We start from the raw sequence: 25,034 nt of genomic DNA on the forward strand, positions 1-25,034 counted from the left end.
AGGAGTGCATGCTGATCCATCCCCCACCCAGGGACCCAGGGGGACCCTGCAAGGGCAGAAAGAGGGGCAGGCAGGGACAAGGAAGAAAGGAGTGGATGCATGGAAGATGGGGCTGAGCAGGGCAAGAGGTGGGAAAGAGTCTAGAAGAGATTGAAGCCTGACAGAGAGGAGAGAGGGAGGCAATGGGAGGTAGAGGCAGGGAGGGAAGGGAAGAAGAAGGAGAGAGTTGAGATGGGTGGGAAGGGGAAGCCAGAAAAGAGAAAGGGTGGGAGAGAAGAGGGACGACCCAGAAGCCAGAGAACAGATGGAGGCAGAGGAAGCAGTGAGGCATGGAAGAAGTCCTCTCCAGCGCAGAAGGAAAGGCCAGCGAGCCCCCATGCCTGCCTGCAGCTCAGGGCCCTCACTCTTCCCCCACCACTCACCTTGTCTGCTGACTGCGAGGTGCCAAAGAAGATGGGGATGAAAGCGAGCCAGACGATACAGGTGGTGTACATGGTAAAGCCGATGGGCTTGGCCTCGTTGAAGGTCTCGGGCACACCGCGCGTCTTGATGGCGTACACGGTGCACGTGACCATGAGCAGCATGCTGTACCCCAGCAGGCAGATGAGCGACAGGTCCGAGATGTCACACTTGAGCACACCCCTGGCAAAGCGGGGGTCGAGCGTCCGCTGGTCCTGGAAGTCCACCACTGAGTGGGACGGGTCCACCACAAACCACACGCAGATGCCGAGGAGCTGCAGGGAGATGAGGCTGAAGGTGATGGCCAGCTGCGAGGCAGGGCTGATGAAGCGTGGCGCGCTCACCGACCGCTTGCCCTGCTCGAAGATGCGGTAGATGCGGTTGGTCTTGGTGAGCAGGGCCGCGTAGCTGATGCTCATGCCCAGTCCCAGGAAGATACGGCGCAGAGAGCACGTCCCCAGGTCGGGCTCAGCGATCATGAGGAAGGTGGTGGCGTAGCACAGGAAGATGCCGGCCAGCAGCACGTAGCTCAGCTCGCGGCCCGAGGCCTTGACGATGGGTGTGTCGTTGTAGCGCACGAAGGTGACCACTACGAAGAGTGTGGCAGCGATGCCCACTACTGCCAGGAAGAGGGGCAGCACGGCCCAGGGCGAGTCCCACTCCAGCTTAATGATGGGGATGGGCCGGCAGCCCGTGCGGTTCTCGGTGGGCCGCATGTCGTACGGGCACGTCTTACAGGTATAGCGGTCCACCTGGTACTGGTACCCCGTGCACGGCTCACAGTGCCAACAGCACGGCATCCCCTTCACGGTCTTCTTCCGCTCACCCGGCTGGCACGGCAGGCTGCAGATGGAGCGGGGCGGCTGCGGCCCGCTCCCCGGCCAGTGCATCCGCTCTATCTGGCAACAACATTGCAGGGGAGCCAGCCTCAGGCTATGCCACCCGCTGCCCAGGGCCACCCCACCAGCTGGCATCCCAGCCATGACCCGCTGGACCCAGCAGCTGGACTTAAATAAGCCCACCTGCGTGATGCAGCCCTGGCTAACCTAGGAGACATCCTGAGCAAATCCCAGACCCTCCAGGACCGTACAGAGACCCTGAGCCCAGAGAGCAGCAGGGAGAACCAGGAGTCCCATGGGGAAGCAGAGGGAACTCGGAAGCCCTGATTCCAGACCCACCCAGCATCACCCAGGAGCTTGCTGGAAGTGTCACCTTTGGGCCTGTCCCAAATCTACTGTGTCAGGATCTGAGTCTTAACCAGACCCTGTGGGTGACTTGTGTGCTTGCTGGGAGATGTGCCGTCTTCCCCGTGGCTCAGCCCACAGTGTCTCCTCTGGGTGGGACAGGAAGCTGTGCTCAGCAGAGAGCAATGACAGATTTGCTCAAAGGACACAGAATCTGTGCCCGGGGATTAGAATTTCTTTACATCTTGCTCTAAATTAGCGCTAGTCACGGTTATATGTCTCCGAAGACACAGTCGCTGCGAGCAAAAGAGCCACGGGGCGTGTTGGCACCCCTACCAAATTCAGTGTTACAAAAAAGCCTGGAAAGTCAGCGAGAGGCGCAGAAGAGCTCCAGGCCCTGAGCAAAGGGAGCTGGACTACACTTGGGAGCCGTGTTCAAGGCATCTGTTCCAAATAGAGTGGCTGCTAGGAGTTCACACTTGGCGAGCAGGGGGCCTGGCCAGACAGGTGCTCCTCTGTGCTGGGTCCTCGCTCCCAGAGAAGGAATAAGCAGCTGCTTGGGCAAGGGGATGGTTTCAGAGCTGAGGAAAAGGGGAGGGGCAGCCAAAGATGGGCTCCCAGGAGTGGGGAGGAAAAGCTCAGGACAGCAGCTTGTCCTGTGGCTCTGGGCATGACAGGGCCATGTGGTCCCCTAGAGCCAAAGAGCACAGGAACAACCTAGGCCACGATCCCTATAGGAACAATGAAGCAGGACAACCCTGGCCACCGGAGCTATGAGACTGTAGAGAAACAAATGGCAATGGTGGCTGTTCTAGAAAACTCTGGCTCCCATAGAAAGAGCCATAAATGCAGGTAAATCCTGGGATCACAGGTGTGTTGCCAGCTGGCTGTGAGCCCTACCGCAAACACCTCAACCTCTCTGAGTCTTTGTTTCCCGACCTGATCCAAGGACACCAGAAAGAGGCCAGTCTGCCCTTTGCTACTTATTGCAGCTTCCATTTGGAAGTCATCACAGAAATTCTATTTCCCCAGAAGCTCAGCCCCACGAGGCGCGGGGCTCTGTGCCTGTTCCCTGTCTCATGTCTAGCCCCCAGCACAAGGCTGGCATGCCAGGGACCCTGGGACTCTCTGTCTATAACAGAGGAAGTGAGGAAGTGAGGCCCAGGCACCAGCCGTGAGAGGCCATCTCAGTTTCAGTCTCTTCCTCAGAACCCCACCCCAGCCCGGCCTGCTCTGTGACCCCCGCAGCACAGCCCAAACTGAGCCCTCAGGAGAAAACAGGGAGGATGTGACAGTTGAAGTCCCGTCCCCCTGACCTTCCCTCCGCCCCGACTCCACACTGGCTGAGGGGCCTTGTATCATCAGGGATGTGTCCGCTGCCCTCCCCACACCGAGGCCCTGCCTTCACTTACCACAGCTGTAGAGTGGGATAAGAACAGTGCCTGCTTCACGGGGCTGCTGTCCACATAATAAGGTCCCACACTTACCACAGTTGCTGTATACAGCAGGCACTCAGTAAGGCTGAGCTGCCGATGTTGCCGGTGAACTGAATCACAGGTCCCCACTGCTCCCCTCACTGGCCCCCAAAGAGACACGCCTCCATATGGGATATCATCCCCTTGGCCAAGTGCTCCCACCGGCCCTGTTTTGTCTGTCTATCTCTCTTCAGCAACCCAAGGAACATCACTGTGGGAATGGGCTCTACTCCCGCCCTGCCGTGTGGCCTTTGGAACATCCCTCAGGCTGGGCTCACAGAAATACTGCCTCTAACTCAGAAGATTGTCAGAGCCAAATGGGATCATGGGCAGAAAGTGTTTCGAGGAGCTTGAGGGGCTTGTCGCTAGAAGAGATTCCTATAAGAGGAGACAGCAGGGACATGAGGCAACTCTTCCAGGATAGGCAACAGGGAGTCTGAGGCCAGACACGGGCCTGGGCCTTCAGGCCTCTCCGGTCCATCCATCCGGCTGTGACATTGTGCCTGCCCCAAGCACGGCTCACCCCTTCACCTTGCAAGGTCGGGGCCAAGTGCACTGGCGTTTCCTTAGGGAATGAACCACAGGCCCTTTCTCTCCAAACACATGCTCTAGTCACAGCTAGGTACACTGAGGCCAGAGGGGGAGAGCTGCAATGTCCCGGGGACAATCAGGGGCCGGGAAAATGCAGCTAGGAGGATTCAGGAGAAGACATCCCCCACCCCAGCTGCCTATAATACCCAGAAAAATGACCTTCTAGATGCAGTTTGACAGCTTTAGGAAATGCTCTCAAACAGCCCTCTACCCCCAACCAGAAACCCCACCTGACAGTGCCCTTTGCCTTAAGAGATTGTCCTCCTTTGTCCCAATGAAGCCCTCCCCCCCCCCCCCCCCCCACACCCCCACCCCCCCATAACTCCCTGCTTCCCTGCACCTGCTGAGCCCTTCAGTCCAGGGTAAATTGTCCAGATTATCCGGCATTTTCCTCTGCCAGGAGGCAGCAGGCAGGAAGGCCCCAGGCCAAGGAAAAGGGCATACAGCAGAAAATCCACAGCCCTATCCCTCCATTTCTGGAAGGGGTGGCACTCAGGGCCCTTGGAGGCCTGGACTAGGGCCTGGAAGGAAGCCTGGGCTTGGTAGCAGCAAACTGGGAATCAGGGCTGGTCCTCACCATCAGCGGCTGCCTCCCCTTGGTCTTACCTCCCAGGGGTTGGGTGGCACACGTGACACTGTCCATCCCTCCTGGGGCCCCTCCCTGCCCTCCCACCACATACTTACTCTAAGGTGCAGGTGGTCCGTCCAGGAGCCGATGACCTTGTACTCAGCCGAGCCATTGCGCAGCTGGTACTGGTAGATGTCATAGCGGCCAGGGGCATCTCCGTTCTCATTGAAGGTCACGGGGTTCCCCGCAATGCCTGTAGGGGCCGGTGACTGTTACACACTCCGTATCTTTGCTGAGCTCTCACCAAGAAGCAGGGAGGATCAGGAGCCCAGAGCAGAGACACCTCTGGGGAGGCCCCTGCATGGAACATTTTAGGAGGTTCCCCTGCCCTCCAGAGGCCCCCAGCCCCTCCCCCCATGGCACCCGGGACCCCTTCTGGTGCACAGCCCAGGACAGCCACCTGAGAAGTTGACGTTGCGGATGTACTTGAGGAGCTGGGTGCCATCCACAGGGTCCATGCGCGGGCAGAGCCCCACACGGCCAGGACACAGGTCGCGGTGCATGGCGTGCAGTGCGTGGCCCATGGCATACACGGCGTCAATCACAAACTGTACCTTCCCCTCCTGCTCGTACGCCGAGTCCTGCCCAATGCGTTCTCGGTCTGCAACGAAACGCCCAGCGTGGGGGCCGCACATGAGGCCCACCGTCCTCACTGACCACATGCTGGACGCCAGAGCCAAGAGAGGTGATACGGCCCATCTCTGCACACCTAGGCCTTCTGGCTCCTGGCCCAGTGCCAGCTCTATCTCCCCCGGGATGGTCTTACAGGGGACGATCCCACAAGGGGACAGGGAGGGTCCACTGCCCTCGCCACTGTGCAGCCATCTCTGTGCCCTGAGGCCCCAGAACAGCCAGGGCAGGCCCCCATCTCCCTCAGAAAGCAGTGGGTCAGGGGGTCTCCCTACGGCTGTGGAACCTCCCCGCCTTCCCCCTGCCTGACCTAGACCGATAGCGGGAGCCACTGGGAAATCGCCAGGACAAGAGCTGTGTGGCTCAGTGGTACACTCTGGCAGCCCACAGACGGGCAGCCACGCCAGTCAGGGCACATTGCCCCCGCCACAGGGTATGGAAGGGGAAACTGAGGCCCCAGGAGGGTGAGAGCCTGGCTGCAGATTCCTCAGAGTTTAGGACTCAAGCCACCTGGTGCCCTTGATGGCTTCCAATCGCCCCAAACACCAGAAGTTACCATCATCCCCACCCACTCCTTCCCCATTAGCCAAGATGAGTGAGTTCTGCCAAGTGGGGAACCCCCCTCCCTCACCTCACTGCAAACAGCAGTGGCTCCCCCAGGGCACCATGGCCTTGGGGCTCTGGCTTCCCATCCTCACCCCCTAGGCCCTGGGCCCAAGCTTCACATCTGCCTATGGCTTCAGTGTCCTCTCAATGAAAGGGATCATAATCCTGCCCCCAGAAGTTTAACTGAGAACACTTGGCACTGAGTAGGTGACTGATCCACATTATTATTGTGCTAAGTGGTCAGAAGGTGGGGGGGGGGGGGGGGGGGGGGGGGGGGGGATGGTTCTGAGGCAACCAACAGATATCTCTGGGCCAGAGCAGGCCAGGAAGGCTTTCTGGAGGAGGAGGCATTACCCAAGCCTGGGCCCAGGATAACAATTATCATGAAGAATAGGGGCTGCTAATGTCTAGTGAACACCTGCTCCACGCTAAGCATCTTTCTAAGCCCTTTATCCATATAAATCCATTGAATTCTCACCAGGGTGCCATGAGGTGAGTAATTATCCACGCATCAGAGATGAAACTGAGGCACAGAAAAGCCCAGTGATGTCCCAGAACCACAAAGTGCTGAGCCTGAATCCCAGTACTCTGGCTCCCAGCCTATGTGACACTCTACACCTAAGGGGTTCTAAGAGGGGGATTGGGGGTGGGGACAGGAATGCAGGGAGGGAAGAGGAGGAGGGGACAGGAGGATGCAAAGTGGAGGCAGGGAGAGGATGGGAAGAATGCTAGGGAAGCCGGGCTTCCCCTTCTGAGGCCGCAGGCCCTGCCATCATAGCCTGTAACTCCCTGGAGACCAGGACAAAGACATTAACCCCACCACCCACCCCACCACCCACCCCTCCGTGTACACCCACTGCCTCCCTGTTCGGGGGCCAGTGCCACACCTTGCAAAAGTGATTCTCCAGCGGGCTGCAGGATGAGGGGCTGCACCCCAGCCTAGCCCCCTGGCCCACAGCCAGAGCCTCCCATGTCTACTGTGTGGGGGCTGGGCTGGGCGAGCACGAGGCCCTGGGAACTCCAGAGGTCACTGCGTCCATCTCTGCCCTTGGATACCTCAGAGGCAGACACCTGCCCGGGGCTCCCACAGAGCCGGGAGCGCATTTCATATGCCTGCCTGCCTCGGCCACCAAGCCCCTGGGACCGAGGGCAGAACCTGACCTCTGTTACCCCAACCTCGGGATCAGAGATCAAGACTCACCAGCACTCAGATTGGACAGTTGGGGACACACACCGTGTGTTGTGGTACCATTCAGTCAAGATGACCCACAGCTCCTACAGTGTGGCCTCAGGGTTGGAGGCCGGGCAGGCTTGGGAGCCATCTCCCTGACTCTCTCCTGGTCACCAAAGGCCCTCACTACCCATCGTCCCTGCTCCACACTTGCGGGGGCCTGGACTTGAACTTGGGAGCTGGAACCCCAGCTCCACCAACCACTCTGGCTGTGTGACCTTGGACCTCGGACTCTAGCTCCCTCCACTACAAAATGAGGATGATGATGGTACTTGCCTCACAGGGTCGGGTTAGGGTCCCTAAGGAGGATTAATGGGTTAATATTCACAAGGCCCAAAGAGAGGCGTGGTGCTTGCCAAGTGCTACAGAGGTTGGCCAGACACCTGCCGGCACAGACGGGTGTAAGTCCGACCCTGCCTCAGAGCTCCTGGGCCAGCAGAGCCTGGCTAATCAGTCAACACAATTTCTAGGACAAGGCACAGATGGGAATAAACATGAAAGGCAAATCCTCCAGCTTAACTAGCCCACCCTCTTGTCTGAGCTCCCAATGACAAGGTTCTGAGAAGGAGGAGAGAAGCCCAGGGACAACCCTTTCCCCAGAGGGAGGGGAGCAGAGGGGGCTGGGACAGGTGGAAGGCTGTAGTCCCACCCTGGACCGCACCCAGCCCCCAGGTCCTGCTCCCCTCAGCCTGAAGAGTGGAAAACATAAAACGCTACTCAACAACCCTGCACTCCCATCACATCCTCATTTCCTATGGGTCAGAAACTGAATTATTAACCAGGACAGAGGGGAGGCTGTGGCCACTGCAGAAAGCAGACAGCTCCCTCCCAAAAGCCAAGGACACCCTGGGCTGATGGGATCTGATTACACCTCCCCACCTGAGCTGCCCTCAGCCTCTCCTCTCTCCTCCTTCAGGGGTCCTCCCTCAGTGGGTCTCACTGAAGTAGCCATTCTGGGCCACTCTGGTCCAGGACCAAGGGAGGGGTTCACAAGCCGTCTGCCCCGAGGCCAGAGGGAGGATGAGCCTCACCCAGGAGAATCCACCTCTGCAGGGGGACGCTCCCACGAGAGGGGCTCTGGGGTCCTGTCATCCCATCAGGGCTGCCCCTCCAGAATCCCTACCCCAGAGCTGTCATAATGCCAGCCATGGACTTCTAGAGACTTCTCGACACACTTTCACACCCTTGACTTTTGTCTTGAGTCCAGCCTCAATTATGGATGAGAAAATGCACCGTGAGGTGACCTGCAAAGCACCTTTATTTAACAAGGGGACACCAGGCCTCGAGCATGCCCTCTACAGACACCCCTCAACCCCCAAGGGCCCTTCCTTTTGGAGAGCAGGAATCATAAATACAAGTTAAACAAAGACAAGATGCTCCATCCCGAATGTTCGAAGCTGTGCCCATAACCCACACGGCTCTCTCCGCACTCTGGACTCCTCAGCAAATGACCCCACACCGAGAGCCTTCACGTGCCTGGAATTTCTCTTCCCCAGAGCTCGGGGAGGTCAGCTGAACTGGCCCCCTCACAGAGGAGGTCACTGAGGTTTGCGAGTGGTCAAGTGATGTACCCAGAATCCCACAGGAACCCTGTCACCCAGCATGTGCTCGTGCACACCGGGGATGGGCCTGACTGGGAAGTGGCAGAGCTGGGATTTGAACCTGGATCTCTCTGGCTCCTTAACCATTTCAACCACCCCACACCATCCTACCCCAGGTTGTCCCTCCCCTTCTTCTTCCTCCAACCAGCATCTGGTCTGCCTCCTCTCCTTCTCTGGGGCCCAGGCCTAATCAGGAGTTCAGGATCCCTGTCTGCAGGGCCAGAGCAGGCGGTGGTCGTGGAGAGAAAGGGGTGGGGGGGTCAGAAAATCCCCTCCTGGGTGGGCAGGAGCTCCAGGCCCAAGCAGTTCTGGGAGGAAGCAGGACGCACATTTCTGAGCGCTACTGGAGGAGATAAATCCCAGACACATGGTGGCAATGACAGCAGCAACAGTTTGAAGTTGTCCTAATTGTGTCCTGGGGTACCATGAGCCGGAGATGCGTTTGGCTCTGCCATGGGTGACAGCCAGCCGGAGTCGGGAGAGGATTTTCTCCATCCAAACCCTGCAGCTACCGTTACTACGGTGACTGCAGCCTTTGTCTGCAGGTTGTAAATTGTAATTGAAATGAGTTTTCAAGGTTGAAATAATCAGAGTTCCTCTTGTCTCCCCCATCACCTCGCCACAACTCACCCCGCCCAACCGCAACCCTCCTGAGCCGCTGCGGTCACACGCACGCACGAGCGCATGCACGCACGGTTCTTGAAGAGGCTTCCTCGCATAAAAGAAGACAAAATCAATTACGCACACATGCACGTATTTCCAAAGCTACACGTCCAAGGTGGCTACCCACAACCCGGCAGGCACTGAGACACACGGCCATACTCACACTCATGTCTAAACGCATATAAACACAAGTAACACAGACACGGCTGCTCGCCCAGTTTGGCATGCATCCAAGCATCCTGTCCTCCAGATTCCCCCATGGTCGGGCTGAGAGGCCCACAGGTGTTTCCTCTGGGAGATGATAATGGATGCATCAGTGGGGCTCGATCCCGCTGGAGCCCTCCAGGAGACGATGTGGAGGATGCCTCGTGGTTGCCCATCAGAGGGGACAAACACTCGGGCTCCCCCTCAATATTAAGCCAAGTTCTGCTCCCAGGGGCACTGACTCCATTAACAAAGATGGGGCTGGTGAGCACTGAGGGGACCAGGGGGCCGGCGGTCTCTGTTCACAGGTAGAGGCCCACAGGTGCAATCCAGCCCAGGTGCTCGAACACACCACACACAGCTGCACGCAGAAGCCTGCGTTCACGTACAAATATGCAAACGTGCACACCAGTGTTCAGCCCTCAGGCAAACTTCCAGGGAGTAGGATAAAAGATCCCCCCCTCTCCCCCAGGAGCTGAAGTCTAGCCAACACAGCTGGGCCTGGCTCCCAGCTCTGCCGTGGACTGGCTAGATGACCCAAGTCAAATACAATGTCGGTTCCTCCGAAGTAAATTCAGGGTAATGATACTGACCTTGCGGGGCCTCTGGGAGGATTAAGGAGGAAGAGGCAGAACACATATAACATCATACCTTATGTACGTTAATCCGTTTCCTCTCCTCGCAGGTACCCCTCCACTGGGAAAGATCCCCCATCCCAGGCTTCCCCCTCCAACCTGCACACAGCCTGGTTCATGCGGGCTCCCTCCACTTCAAGATGAGATGAGCACAGGGTACCCACCCCACTCAGACAGGGGCCCAGGTCAGCCTGCCCACCGATATACAGATGGGGGGGACAAAGCTGCCACACTGTGCTTCCAGGCCCTTCTCCCTCTTTCCTGACTCACCCATGGTTGAGCCATTCTCCCTGTCACCTCCCTGAAACCCAGAGGTTTTTCTGAGGGTCCTGGGAGTTCTGCTCCTGGGGTTAAGCTCCACACTCCCCTGTTCTGCCCATCATGTCCCCAAATCACATGGTTGGCTCTCCCTTTCCTAGGTTCACATTCTTTCATTGTTTCTGCGGGGCCCTCCCCTCCATCAAGACACCTGCTTTCCAGGGGCGCCTGGGTGGCTCAGTGGGTTAAAGCCTCTGCCTTCGGCTCAGGTCACGATCCCAGGGTCCTGGGATTGAGCCCCACATCGGGCTCTCTGCTCAGCAGGGAACCTGCTTCCCCCCTCTCTCTCTGCCTGCCTCTCTGCCTGCTTGTCATCTCTGTCAAATAAATAAATAAAATCTTAAAAAAAAAAAAAAAAAGACACCTGCTTTCCAGTCTGAGGCAGCTCTAACTCGGTCTGGCCCCCTCTATGTTTCCCCAAACTCCCAAGCCCCCAAACCCAGCCTCAGCTCTCCACCCACTGTCCCAGGGAACTCGTGGAGCCAGCTCAGGTGTCTCCAGGGATGACAGGTTGGGGCAGAGGGGGAGGGGTCAGGGGAGGGGTTGGAACCCACCAGGGGACCACCGCCTGAGCTGGGAGGAGGGGAGGTGACTGGCCCAGCAGGGGGAGGGACTCCTGACTCTCAGGGATTCCCTCTGGCTCTGTGGTAGCACAGCCCACGACTCAACCTTGAACCACCTGCAGGCCCCTACAGACCCTCAAGAACATGACCCCAGGGTGAAAATACAGACATGGGAAGTTGAAGTCTCTCTACGACTGTGAGTTCTGATTGCAAATGTTCATAGCAGCAGAGAAGTTTGTGTCTCTGAAATTAGCAGAGATCACTTCTGGATGGCCGGCCACTGACCAGCCCCGCCAGTCACCCAGCCACGCTCCTTCCCCTTTCAGCATCGTTTCCCTCAACATGGAAATATGTCTTCATTTCCCCCATTTAAATAAACAAAAACCCTCTCTTGACGCCCTCTGCCCCCAACTAGCATCCCGCTTTTTCTTTCTCTGTGTACAATGGAACTTCTCGAAATCACTGTCCCTACTCATCCATCATCAATTTCTCCCTTGTTTTCCTGACCAACTCCAGAGTTTTGTGCCCATCTCTCCAAGGAGTCTCCAGGCTGCCAGATCCCCTCACCCATTCTTCCTCCCATCTCACTTGCTCCCCCTGCCCCTACCCTCCAACCTGACAGCAGGTGATGGGCCTGAGCGCTGGTGTCCCTCCTGCCTCCCTACTGGCTCCTCTCCCCAACCTCTTTGACCTCCCAGTGTCCAGGACTCAGTCCCGAGACCCCAAATCGTATTCCCTCCCTTGGGGTTCCCAACCAGCCCCACCCATATGCCGACAACTCCCCAAATACCAAAGCCAGCCAGGCCTCCCAGCTAACACCAGCTCCCCCTCCCATACCAGAAAGACATCTCATGCCTGAACCGAGCTCCTAACTCTCCTCCCCGGCCCAGCCTTCTTCCACATGTCTCATGCATAGTCAAGAACCATGCGGCCATCCCTGACTTATCGCCCATCCCCTTTTCTCAACTCAGATCCTTCAGCCAACTCCATGGCCACTTGGCAAAACTGGCAAAGAACCTGACCCGTTCTCACCTCCAAGGCCACCACCTGCTCCAGACCCCATCACCTCCCGCCGGGACCAGAGCACCGGCCTCTGAACCCGGTCTCCCATTCTGCCCTCAACCCTACCTCCTCTCCAGGCAGCGGAGAGTGTGAACCTCTTAGAACATAAATCGGATCACATCAATCCTCTTTCAAACCCTGCAATGGCTCTGTCTCATTTGTCGAAAAAAGACTAACTCCCTACAAATTGCCTACAAGGCACCCCCAGCATTGGCTGGCCTGCCCTGCCTCTCTGACCTCATCTCCTTCCTGTTACCCACTCTGCTTCAACCACACGGGCCTCCTCACTGCTGCCCCGACCTGCCCGGTATGAGCCTGCCTCCAGACCTTTGCATAGGCCGAGCCCTCTGCCTGGCATGCTCGTCCCCAGGCCTCCACATGCCTGGCTGTCTTACTAGCTTCGGGTCTTTGCTCCAGCATCACCTTCTCGGTGAGAACTTCTGACCTCCCGATTCAAAAGTGCAACTTCCCTAGTCTCCCAGAACTCTCCATTTCCTTCCAAGGGGCTCCTACTCTCTCTCTGGTTTCATGGTTGGACCCTCCCTGGAGAGCCGAAGCACTGACCGCCAGAGCTAGCCCACCACTCACCTCCTTGTCTAGAGAGATGCACTGACCGCCAGAGCTAGCCCACCACTCACCTCCTTGTCTAGAGAGATGAACTGTCTCCCAGTGGCAGCAGGAGCTGCCTGGGCAGGTCGATTGCCCTCACAGAGCCCAGTACAGAGCTGGGCACATAATCAGCCTCTTAGTGAAAGCTTCTAGAACAACGGAGAAGCAGCACGGAGATGGCAGACCCGGGATCCCTCCAGCCACCCTGTGGCTCGTGGTTTGAATAAAGGTGAGTTCCTCTAATGGGTGGCACCCACTGGAGATAACAGGCAGTTCCAAATGTTGGTCCCCCTGGCTTTCCCTGGGGAAGGACGCTTTCTCGGGTCCCTTTGGGCATGTGTAGATCAGCAGAACCTTCAAAGTCAGGTTGGAATAGCCAGGAGGGCCCCAGGGCTAGGACATCAGCTGCCCTGAGGCAGGACATTTCTGGAGCTAGATGGCCCAGTTTCAAATCCCAGCTCTGTTACTTATGGTCTTGTGGCCTTGGGCAAGCCTTTAGCCCCTCTGGACCTCAATTTCCCCATCTGCGAAATAGGTTGCTGTGAAGGTTAAATGCCAAGCACTAGAACAGGGCTTGACAAGTGACAAATTCTGTATAACTATTAGCTGTGATTATTTCTGGTGGTGGTGTTGTGGCTGCTGGAGCAGACCGGGAGACAGGAGTCTCCCCACAGGTCCCCAGCTGCCATGCAGCCACCCTCCCTGCCAGAGCTCCCAGCCCCTGGGAACAGCAGGCAGTAAATTTCTCCTGTTTCCTCATAAACCGGGCCTTCCTCCGCTCAGCCATCACCTGGCTGGCAGTGTTGTCAAAAAGATGGATGTCGTATCTGCCTTGTTTATGGCTTTCATTCGCAAATCCTCTCCGCGTGTTCCCAGGGGGGGACCCGGGGGACTGAGAGGAAGGCAGGTGCAGCCCTCCCCTGGGCTTGACGGCTGCAAAGACCCACCCAACTCGGTGGACCCTCCCTGGCTCAGGTGTGGGGCAGTCCCGGGGCAATCTGCAGATGTTTCCTGCAGATCACGTCCGATTCCTTCTTTGGGAAAAGGTGAGCATGGCAGCTCTGCTGGGGATGGGGCTCTGGGAGGATGGGCATGGGTAACAGGACTCCCATTTCACAGATGAGAAAACTGAGGCCTAGAGAGGTAACATGCCCTGCTGAGGTCACACAGGTCTGCAGGACCCTCCTAGCTGTACGTCCAAGAAAGAACGTGTGATACCCTCTCTCTCTTACCACTTTGGGACACACCAGCCCCATCGCCAACTGCCAGCCTCTGCCACTCTTCTGAGACTCTCTGCAGTCACGGCAGCTCTCTGCCCAGCCAAGAGCCCTCCAGGAGCAGCCTGAGGGATGGAAACAGGCAGAGGCCAACCAACCACTGGCATCAAGGGCCAAGGCAAGGCCACCAGGGTCAACAGGCAGGCATCCGGGAAGAAGTGAATGGGAAGGCAGCCTCTGGAGACAGAGTAGGAAGAAGAGGAGACACAGAGCATGCCTGGGCTGGCTGGGGGCAAGAGCGAGGAGGTCTGGAGGAGACAGAGGGCCGGAAACAGGGGAGACTGGGCAAGGTACTGGCGCTAGGGCAAGGCTGCCGGGGTATAAAGCCAGTTCTGCCAATTCTTTAGGGCTGTTATGTTCTCGAACGGCCTCAGGAGCCTCTTCCGTAGACTGGGTGCTGTCCCTGTGACAAGCTATACGAGCAGTCCTCTCTCACCGGGGATCCTACAGCTGACAGAGGTACCAACAGACCTGGGAATGTCATTGCTCCCACTTCCTCTCTGTATCAACCACAGTTTTACCAGCACCGATCGTGCATGTGCTCTTTTAGCCAGCCTCCTCATGCCCTTGCTTCATCTCCAACCCTCAAGGTAACTCACTGAGATGGACAGCAACCTCCCGGTCTTCTCGGAGACTCACGGAGAGGTTAAATGACTCAGCCAAGGTCACATAGCAGGGAGGATAGAGTTGGATCCAGATCCGGGGGTAAGTCCTTCCTCTGCCGCCCACCAGGCACCCAGTGCAGAGCCAGCCCTCCACAGGGGTCACCCCAGCCGTCCCGGCCTAAGACATTCTCCCAAGGGAGCAGCTAGGCTCAAACCCAGGCAGGGCCATGGGAAGTCAGAGCTGCCTCGCTCTCACCTTCCTGTTACCCACTCTGCTGGGCAGAGGGCTCGGCCTATGCAAAGGTCTGGGGGCAGGCTCATACCGGGCAGGTCGGGGCAGCAGTGAGGAAGCCCGTGTGGTTCCCAGGTCCCAGGTTCCAGTTACCCTTAGACGGACGGGCTCGCCGCTCCTGACTTGGGGGCCACTCCAGAATGCTAACCAGCCTTGGCTGGGGCTTCAGATGCATGAAGAAGGTTCAAGGTCAGCTATAAGGCGCTGTCCTTCCACCCCTCCATGTGAGGCATACCCCCTCCTCCTTCCAGTTTCTGCTGCTTTGTTCACGCCTTCCCCCCGCCTGGGGTGCATGCCATCTTCCCTCCCATCACTGCCTCTCCCTTCGACCCAGGGACTCCCACACTTTGTTGCACAGGAGAATGGCCTGGGACACTTCAGAAAAAATCCCGATGCCCAGCTTGCACCCAGGACCCACTTACTGAGAATGTCTGGGGTCAGGCATCAGTAGCTCTAAAAAAACTCCCTGGGACATTCACTGCGAACCAGGCTTGGGGACTTCCCAACCCTAAATCACCTGGGAGCTTTCACGAAACCCACAGCCCAGACCCCGCTCCTGAGGTTCTGACTGAATGGATCTGTAGGTAGAGGGCTGCTATATTTTCAAAGATTCCAGGTGATTCTAATGCACGGCCAGGCCTGAGAGCCACCATTTTCCAGTTTACAAAGTGCCTCCATACCTTCTCATTTCCAACCCAAGACACCTCTGGGCTGGCTCACCCAATCCCCTTTCTCAGAAAAGAACACAGAGGCCAGAGAGGGCACAGAGCTGGCCATAGACTCCCAGTGAAGCTCTACACTATTCTGAATTGTGCTCTCATCCTCCTTCCTCCGCAGGCTTGGACAGCCCAAATGTCCTCCCTTAGGACTGCAGACAGGCGCCCCTCTCCCCGCCTCACCAACCAGGTGGGAGATATTTGCCGATCCTGACCCGTGGACTAGGAGTCTGGGTAGAGCCTACGGGAGCTGACAAAGGCCCTCCCCACTCCTCCCCCTCCCAGGCCAAGAGGTCACTCCAGAAATCCCCTCGTCCTTGGCAGGCTAGACACAGGAGGCCCCGGCTACACATCCTGACCCCAGTTCCAGGCTCCCCTATCCCCATCTTTAAGTCAGGTCTCGTGATCTATAATCAGGGTGAACATACAATTTTCTATCCCACCTAAGTGGGATCCTTTTAAGAATAAAAGGGATGTTTTTAGGGACACCTGGGTGGCGCATTTGGTTAAGGGTCCAATTCTTGGTTTTGGCATAGGTCATGATCTCAGGGTTGTGAGACTGAATCTCGCATCAGGCTCCATGCTCAATGCAGAATCCACTTGAGTCCTCTCTCCCTCTCCCTCTATCCCTCCCACTCATGCTCTTTCTCTAAAATAAATAAATCTGAAAAAAATAAAATAAAATAAAATAAAATAAATAAATCTGGGGCGTTAGGTGGTTCAGTCGTTAAGCATCCACGTTGGGCTCAAGTCATGATCCTGGGGTCCTGGGATGGAGCCCCACACTGGGCTCCTTGCTCAGCAGGGAGCCTGTTTCTCCCTTTCCCACTTGCCCTGTTTGTGTTCCCTCTCTCAGTGTCAAATAAAGAAATAAAATCTTAATCAATTAATTAAAATAAATAAACCTTAAAAAGTAGTAATAAAAGAGATAGTTTCTAAAATTATGCCAGGAGAAAAGGAGTCACCAAGACACATGGTCACCCTACCCACAAAGGCTGTCATGTTTGCACTTCTTAAAACCCTGCTGTGATCACTGCCTGATGAAGGCATTTGCTGTGCAGCCTTTGGCAAGTAGCTTGGTCTCTCTGACTCTCCATATCCTGCTCTAAAACATGGGGATCACAAAAACCCCTACAGCTTTTATAAGAGGGAAATGAGATAATGTCTTTAAAGTGTCTGGATCATAGCAGATGTACAAAAAATAGTTGTATTTATGGTTATTATCTTGCCCAGAAACATAAGCCCCCACATCAGACAAACACACACATACCCCTTCTCCCTTAGACGTATTGACTCATGTACACACAGTCACATACACCCGTGTGTGCACACATACACTACCATGTACAGTACAACCACACATGAGCATGCCTGCTGGGCCCCGGGGAAGGGTGGAGGGATACCCAAGGTCCTAAGTGGCCAATATTCCTGAGTCCCATAGGGTCTTGGCCACCAGAGGGCAGCATCCTCCCCACCCGCCCAGCAACCTCACCCACCTTCCTCCTCCCTTGGCCCTGGGGATCTCCCTGCCCCCTAAGATTCCATGCAGCGCATCCCTGCACCCTTGCAGTGGGCCCTTGCTCATCTGGTCCTCCGCCCAAGCTACACCGATCAGTCCAGGAGGATACAGGAGGGAGTTCACCAGGTACCACTCATGTTGAAAGTACCCAGAGCTCCCTCAAAGTCAGAGGCAAGGTCCTGTGGCAGAGCTGCTCAGACTAAGAGTACAGAGGGACCCACATCTGAATGTGTCTAATGTGGACACAGCGTGATGGCTGCCCCAGGAGACTGAGGGCCTGGAGCTCAGACCTAGGTTCAAATAAGGCTCTAGCACCTTCCCTCTACGGGAACCCAGGTCCCTTTACCTACCTGAGCCTCTGTTTTCCAATCTGTAGAATGGACCCATTGTCCCATCCTCCTGTGACCCATTCCCTATCCTTTTAAGGACTTGGCTCAAATGTTACCTTTACGCGAAAGCCATCTGTTTGTTTTAGTTGTTTCTATGGCACATTTGCTTTCTGACATACTCTATAGCTTACCTATTTATCTTGTTTAAACATTTTCCTATTAGGATGAAAATTCCAAGAGATTTTTTACTCTCTCATTCAGTGCCATATCCACAGTGCCTAGTACAGGGCAGGGCACACCCTGGGAGTCAGACTGGTGTTTGCTGAATGACTGAGAAAACCGGGAAGGGTTAGAGATGATTTCTCCAAAATGCTCAGACCAGCGAGCATCGGGGCTCCCCAACGGGGTCACTTCTGTGGACTCATCCTAAGGACATTTCAGATGAACCCCAAGGTGACCACAGGCCGGACAGAACCCCTTTCCCCGCAGCAGCATCACAGACTGCTGAGAGCGCCACGGTTCTAAGATCCTAAGCCCTCCCACCCCAGCCCTGCGGTCCGAAAGGCCCCGCCCCCTCCCCCTCAGACTCCACCCCGTGGGCCCCCAGCACTGCGCCCAGGCGCCAGCCCACCTCCCAGCCCCGCTCAGACGGTAGGCCCACGCCCCTCGCCCAGGGCCCATCCTGGCCCCGCCCCGCGCGTGCTCACTGGTGCACTTCTTGACGTGACTGCCCTTCTTGAGCGCGTGGCGGCTCAGCTTGCAATGGAAGTTGTCCTCCCAGAACTCGGCAAACCAGATGTTGCGCCGGTTGTTGTCCAGCGTGCGGCTGGAGAAGTAGCGGTCGAAGCCTGGCAGGGAACCAGGATGTCAGTCAGGGCCTTGTGCACCCATACCCCTCCTGTCCCCAGCCCTTCCCGCTTCTCCCGCCCCCCCACTCCGCCCTAGCTTTAGATGGCCCAGGCAGAGGGAGGGAGGAATGGAAGAGCAGAGCCTCTGATCCAAGGCCGAGCCGGGGAAAAAAACAAAACATGGAGCATTTCATTTCATTCAAAATGAAAAGAGCTGTACTAAGTCCCAGGGGGAGTATGTGTCATCTTACAACTGCTGTCTATGGAAGAGAAGAGTGGTTGAGGGTGCTTCTCGCTTCTCGCTTCACCTTCTAACCACCCAAATGCTAACAGGGGACCTTTTTGAGAAGCAACCACCTGGGGGTCCTGAGATTAGAACAGAGAGGCAGGTGGGAGGGCTGACCAAAGCTGGGAGCACCCGAGATCTCTGGTTCTAAAGAGGAGACGGGACAAGAGAGGGCAGGGGATGACCCAAGTCATACAGCAAGACCAGGGCCTGGATCTTCTGTCTTCGAGTCCAGAACTCCCCCATCACTGGCAGACACGACTTCCTCCTCCAGATGTTCCAAAGGGAACTCACCGCCTCTGCTCTAAGCCCAGGGAAAAAACCCCACCCCACAGCAGGTGGGCTGGCGAGTGAAGAGCGCCTGCTCTCTCTCCTCAGTGCCCCTCCTGCATGGATGATGTTCCCAGTACCGTTGCATCGTTGACCGATCTGCCAGGCATGGGCCAGGAGGCCTGAAAGTTCAGTAGGGTCCACACTAGGGCAGGGTTCAAGTCAAGCGACTGTCGGAGCTATAGGAGAATGCTGACATTGGTGAGGGACTGGGCAAGGGTGGGCTTTGCCAGCCTTGGCACTACTGACACTTAGGGCCAGATCATTACGAATTGTAGGGAGCAGGACGTAGAATAGCTTCACTCCCTAGGTGGGACAACCAAAAATGTCTCCCAAACTTTGCCAGATGTCCTTGGAGGGTCACATCGCCCCCTGGATGAGAACCATGGTTCAAAGTCTTCTCTAATATCTCAGAGAGAAAAGGGACTTGTCAGACAGGTTCTGGGTTTCAATCCCAGCTCTGCCGCTTAATAGCCACTATATGTCGCTTTGATTCTCTGAGCCTTAATGCATTCATTTACTAAATGTGGAAAAAAGTGTCTTGTGGGGTCGCGGGAAAGACTAAATGAGATGTCTCCCAGTAGCCACAGTCACTACTGTTTTGTGCCTACTGTGGCTGGAGGCTGAGAAGGGTAATGTGGGAACTTCAGCGCCCTCTGCCTCAGTGTAGAGAGAATACAGCGCCTTGTGACCTTCAGCGGGTGCCCCCCATTCTAGGGCCTTGGTCTTTTGGAAAGTTCTATAGCGACAGATGTCTGCAGGCCTTCCCAGCAATATCCATGCTGGCTTCTATTTAACGAAGCAGGAACAGGGGAGAAGGCCCTGGGAGCCTGCCTCCCCCGTGGTGAGGACAGTGAGGTCCCTGCCAAACTGGGCCACTAATGGGAACTATACGCCTCACTCACAGTGAGGTTCCAGCCAGAGCAGACCATTCCTGTCCTGGGTGACTGTGGGTTCTGTCCCAAGAGGAAGGGATGCTGAACAAGATAGACCCAACGCTGACACCACCACCACCGAGGGCCGGCCAGACCCGGGCAGGGCCTGCAGGGAGAACGTGTCCCCTCCAGCACAGCACCTTCTTGTCTCCAGCTGGTGGCTCCCAGGAACTTCTGACAGAGGACATGCCCCAGGCAGAGTGAAGGCCTTGGCTCTCTGTTGCAGATGGGAGAAGGGATGGTGGGGTGTGGGGATGAAGGAAAGACCTTGATAAAGAAGTTTCCTGTATGGGCCACCCATCTCCCGCACCCAAAAATATCTGAGAAGGGAGAAGAAAGCTCCTGAATCTGGATTTGAATCCTGCTGGGTCGAATGCAGCTAGAAAGTCCATCCAGCCTCGAGCATGAGCACAAAGAGGGTGTGGGCCAAGGAAGAGGAAAGACAGAATGTGGGAAGATGAGGAGTGGGTAAGGAATGGAGTGGGGGGACAATAATAAGGAACAGCTGGGGAGCACACCCACAGTGGGGGCAGGTGAGAGTGAGGTGGGGGCGCAGTCAGGGGCTGCGGGGCCTACCTCGCACTGACATCCTCTTGGGGAGGATAGTGACAGCGCCCTCGGCCACCTCCTCCAGGTGCAGCACGGGGGCACTCTTGGAGCCCCAGCTGTCGGAGCCCATCCAGAAGAAGTGGCCTGTCTGGTTGGCCTTCCGCGCTGCCTCCAGCACACGCCTGTGGGAACACACACCAGCCCAGCCCAGCCGTGTCTGCCCCTGCAACTGTCCCCCCCAGGCACCCCTGCTCGCAGGGGCCCTTGGCTGACCCCTCCCCAGCACACACATGTCCCCCGAATAGCCCATGGTCCCCCTGCCCCTGGCCCATGCTTGCCTCTAGGTCCAAGGTGCTCCCCCCGCCCCAATCGATCCTACCCCCAGGGCCACAGCTGTCCTCGCAAAGACCATCCCTGTTTCCCTAGGTTCCTTTCCCCCCCGCCCCCCCGAGCTGACTCAGGCCCCGGGACTACACCTGCCCTGTTTGTATCCTCAGGTTCATGCCCCTGGTCCTGATTCCACAACCACATCTCGTCTCCTTCTCACATTTATATGTGTGCACGAGCACACACACCTACCCACATGGTTACCCCTCTGCACTTGCCACTCCCTGCCAGCAGAGCCCTCTCTGCCCCACCTCTTTCTGTGCCAAAAGCCTAGGGCCTCTGAAGAACTGCTTCCCACACCCTCCTGGATGGATGAAAGGGCGCGAGGCAGGTGCTCACCCCCTCCACTGTTCTACTGTGACAGCAGCTGTCATCAGGTCGGGGACCCTAGAGCCCAGCACAGGGCAGTGGCCAAAGGAGACACTCAGGGAGACGAAAACCAGGAGTGTGCAAAATTCCCCCAACCCAGCCTCCCCCATAGTGGGATGGGGAGAGTGGAACACAGAGGAGGCGAGCACCTTGCTCAGGATCACACAGCAAGCAAGAGGCTGTGATACTAGAAACTGGGACACGGCCACCAGAGCTTAGGAGCGGCTGCTGAGCCCGGGACAGCTTGGGGATGCCAGAGAGAAATAGGTTTCCAGGCCCCAGAGCCCACACCTTCCCTCCTCCAACAGCTTCTGACTCTCCACGGTCCTGGACCCCCAAACCTATTGCAGCTGCCCCTCACCCACCAGAATCTGGGGTGGGGCTGTTCCCAGAAGCCACGCCCACAGCCCTATCAATTCCCATTTGCATCTGGCCAGCCAGACATGACCAGAACTCCCAGGCCTCCCTCCCTGCAAAGTCACCTGGGTTTATTTTTACTTCTGTTTGCTTCTGAAAATGCATGTGGATTTCCAGAAATGCCTCTGCTCCCCCCTCAACTTCCTGCTGCCAGTTCCCTCTGGAGTCAGTCCCTTCCCTAGGTGCCTCTTGTCTAGGACACAGGGCCCAGTGCCTTCATCCTCCCCTCCCAGCATATGGGTCCATCTGAGCTAAGCAGGAGCCTGGAGCAGGGTGCACCTCTGGGAGGGGGGTGGGATTTGAGTGCTGGGCTTTGGGGTGGCGGTGGGGATAGCTGTGCAGGGACCAGTGATTTAAGTGAGGGAAAGGACTTCTTAAGGGACCCTCCTGCTCCAGGAGATGGCAGACCTGCGGGCAACAGGAATGTCCCGAGGGAGAACTTAGGGGGACTATAAGGCTTGAGGGTATCAGGAGCAGACCCTGGGCTCAGCAGCCTCTGACTTCCCCTTCCTAGCCTTTCGCTGCCTGAGACACCATCCTTAGAGCTGGCTTTTGGGGCCTTAATGATCTTCCAGAACTTTCCTCTCCATCCCTGCAGGGACCTGGCAATGTCTCCCAGGGGAAATCTGTTTTGCTGCAGCTCAGGTCCAGGATGGGGTCTTTACCAAGTGGGGAAAGTGCTGGAAAGAATGGGACCCGGATAGACACTAGTTAGCGACAGGGAGGGAGGCACATGGGGGCAGGGGCAGACAGGCAGCTTTGGCTGGGCTGGAGGGCAGGGGAAGCCTGTGGGCACAGCAGGCTAGGACACCTCAGGCCAGCTAACTGAGGGAGGAGGTCTGGGGAGGACGTCTACTGTCTTACTCTGCAAGTGTAGGGGCTGTGTCTCCTCTGCTCAGACTGGAGCTCCCTGAGAACAGGGTGTGTCTCCTGTCTCCTCCCTCAGACTGGGGTTCCCTGAGGGCAGGGCTGTGTCTCCCTCCAGACTGAGGGTCCCCGAGCTCAGAGCTGGTGTTTCTCTCCCCCTCGAACAGGGCAATCACAGAGGCCTGCCCCATCTTGGCCCTGACATTAGCCTGAGAGACAGCAGACAGGGAAGTGGGTTAAGATGGGGCTTTTCAGTGCACCCGAACTTCTGCCTGGGGGACAGAAGCAGACGTGCGGAGAGGGCAGGATTGGCACTGCACGGTCCTGGCACCCAGAAGTCCATCCATTTCCTGGGCAGAGGCAGAGACTGAAGCCCAGGGAGGGGACGATACCACCCACCATGAGCGTGTACCCAGGCCAGGACTAGACCCACAGCCCAGGCCTCTTCCCACCACTCCAAGCTTTGCCAAAGACAGGAGGCAGGGGCTGACAGAGGCTCCTCAGGCCCTGGGCCCCTGCTGTGTGCCAGACTCTGCTTTCTGTGTTCAGGTCTCAAATAACATTATCAGGCCAGCATCTCTAGCTCCCCCGGCCTTTTTTTTTTTAAAGCAGAAAAGAAGCACAGAGAGGTTGAGACACTTGCCTCAGGTCACACAGCTAGGAGGAAGGAGAGCAGGATTAGAACCGAGGTGCTTTGGCTAAAAACCCAGGGCCTTAGCAGTTGGCAGAATGGATGCAGGAACAGGGAGGCAGGGGAAGGGGGCCCCATCAGTAGCTGCCTGTGTCCCAGCCTGAGGAATGTTGCACCCCACCTCTCTGGAGCCTGCGGTGCGGTGAGGCTCGCTAGGAAGGTCTCCAGCAGGACCGCTGACTCTCCCCATGACCGGCTCCCAACCCCCACCCAGCTGCAATCCACTCTCACCTGATGTCATCCTCATTGGCAAAGATGATGACCGCCCTGGCATTCGAGGTCTCCAGGAGGCGCCGGACGATCTTATCGAACTCCCCAGGCTTGGGCTCCCGGGGTATCTTCACTGACTGCGCAATGCACACGCCCCCTGTGGGAAGGGTGTCACTCAGCCCCAGAGTGGCCGGAGTCTCTCCCCACTTCACTCCACGCCCTCCCACACGCGCTCCCCTCCAGGAGACGGAAGCCAAGGGCTGCCCACAGCCCTGCAGCCAGACTCCTAGATGCCAGGTCCAGATCTCCAGGCACAGGCTATGCTGTCAGACAACTTTGGATTCCACCTCTCGCCAGCTGGATGACCCTGGGCATGTCACTTCAGTTCTCTGTGCCTCGGTCCCCCCATATATAAAACAGAGGCTCTAACAAGTGGCGATACGGTGTCGTGTTTAGGAGCTAGATAGCCTGGGTTTGAATCTCAGCTCTGCTACTTACTGCTGTGTGACCTCAAGGCAGTTACTGAACCTCTCTGTGCCTCATGTACATCATCTATAAAGTGAAGATAATCCTACTTACTTCACAGGATCGTTACAAAGCTAAGTGAGTTACTGCTCACAAACACAAGACTATCAAACACACAGGGAGTACTTAGTAAATGACGGTTATTTTCATTGAAACTAACGGTTTTTTCGAAGAGTAAATCTGAGAAGAGAGCAAATTGCCCACCCTGGGCTATCAGTACGCCATGCACCCACAACCACACGTACCTCCCAGGGCTCTTGTCCTCAGATCATGTGTTCATCAACAGACCCCTGGACAGAGCTCTGTGCACTGCCACTGACTCACACCCGTCCATCTCAGGCCCATCCCTCCGGAGCGTCCTAGGCTCTCCTTTCCCAGCTCTTCAGTTTGTAGGCTCCCCAGCTCCCACAGGATGCCCTGATGCCTCTCTCCCAAGTCCGATTTCAAGAGCTCCCAGGAAAGCCATTCTAACGAGGTGCTTCAAGAGGAGTGAACTGAGGAGCTCTGAAGGGGTCAGGGGGGTCCTGGAGAACCTTCCTGTCTCTCCTCCTCTGGCCCACTGCCACCTGGCTGGCTCCTGGAGGAGGGGCCAGGGGCCTATCTCTTGAGCTCATTCCCCTACGAGAAGCCCAGCCCCCATGCCTGCGGAAGCATCCAGAACACAGAGTCAATACCTTGAGGGCCAGATTCACACCCGGACTGTGTGGCTCACAGAAACCCTGGGAGCACCTCAGACTTCACCCAGCCAGTTCCCAGCTTTAGGCATGTGTCCACTGCTGGCGGGAGACAGGTGTCATCCGTGCGCTGAAATGCCACCTGACTTCCTGGTACAAAAGCACTTGGGGACCACTGTTGCTGTTATCAACAGCCTTGGATAGTCGAGGACACTAGAGAGAAGGAGCTTGCCCAAAACCACACAGTCCCCTGCCCCTACTGTGACACAGAGCAGGGAACCTCCCAGGATTAAGAACCCCAGCACCCCAGGTGGCAGAGTCAGGACTCAGATGATAGAAAAGCAGGGGGGATTACTCTTAATGAAGCCGATCCTTTATCTAAGACTGTCCATCTCCTCTGGGCCTTCACAAGGGTCTCCGCCCAGCTCCACCCCAAATAGGAACCAAGCAATGCCTCAAACCATCTACCTCGGTTGGGTACCTGGCTGCTGCCCCTGGGCCTCCGAATGGCCTCCGCCCATGCTGGGGTCACCTGATGCCCCTATACAGACTCCATGTGCGTCAGTGGGGGGTCTACACCTTCCCCTGGCCCCACCAGGAGAAATGCCAACACCCAGCCTCACTCAAGAAGGAACCTCTACCCTTGGGTGGGGAGGTGGCAACCAGGGAAGGCTGCCCAAAGGCGGTGACCCTGAGCTGAGTCTGAGGGCAGAGGCATATGCAGCCAGATGGAGGTCATTCTGGGGAGA

At 56.9% G+C, this 25,034-nt stretch overlaps 1 protein-coding gene across 3 annotated transcripts in view; it reads right to left on the bottom strand.

Annotated features, from left to right (window-relative positions):
* Positions 1-25,034, bottom strand: part of GRM4 (glutamate metabotropic receptor 4) — a 117,999-nt gene that overhangs the window by 13,194 nt on the left and 79,771 nt on the right. For all 3 annotated transcript variants that reach the window (XM_032849150.1, XM_032849147.1, XM_032849149.1), the window contains exons 4-9: positions 23,108-23,243; positions 20,173-20,327; positions 17,905-18,045; positions 4,738-4,938; positions 4,394-4,530; positions 423-1,358 (exon numbers count right to left, since the gene is read on the bottom strand). In XM_032849150.1, the coding sequence (XP_032705041.1) occupies positions 423-1,358; positions 4,394-4,530; positions 4,738-4,938; positions 17,905-18,045; positions 20,173-20,327; positions 23,108-23,243 (1,706 nt within the window). The remainder of the gene's footprint in view (positions 1-422; positions 1,359-4,393; positions 4,531-4,737; positions 4,939-17,904; positions 18,046-20,172; positions 20,328-23,107; positions 23,244-25,034) is intronic.

This window comes from Lontra canadensis, unplaced genomic scaffold, assembly GCF_010015895.1.
Source record: "Lontra canadensis isolate GAN:19392208 unplaced genomic scaffold, GSC_riverotter_1.0 scaffold219, whole genome shotgun sequence".
In the NCBI taxonomy this organism is placed as follows: Eukaryota; Metazoa; Chordata; class Mammalia; order Carnivora; family Mustelidae; genus Lontra; species Lontra canadensis.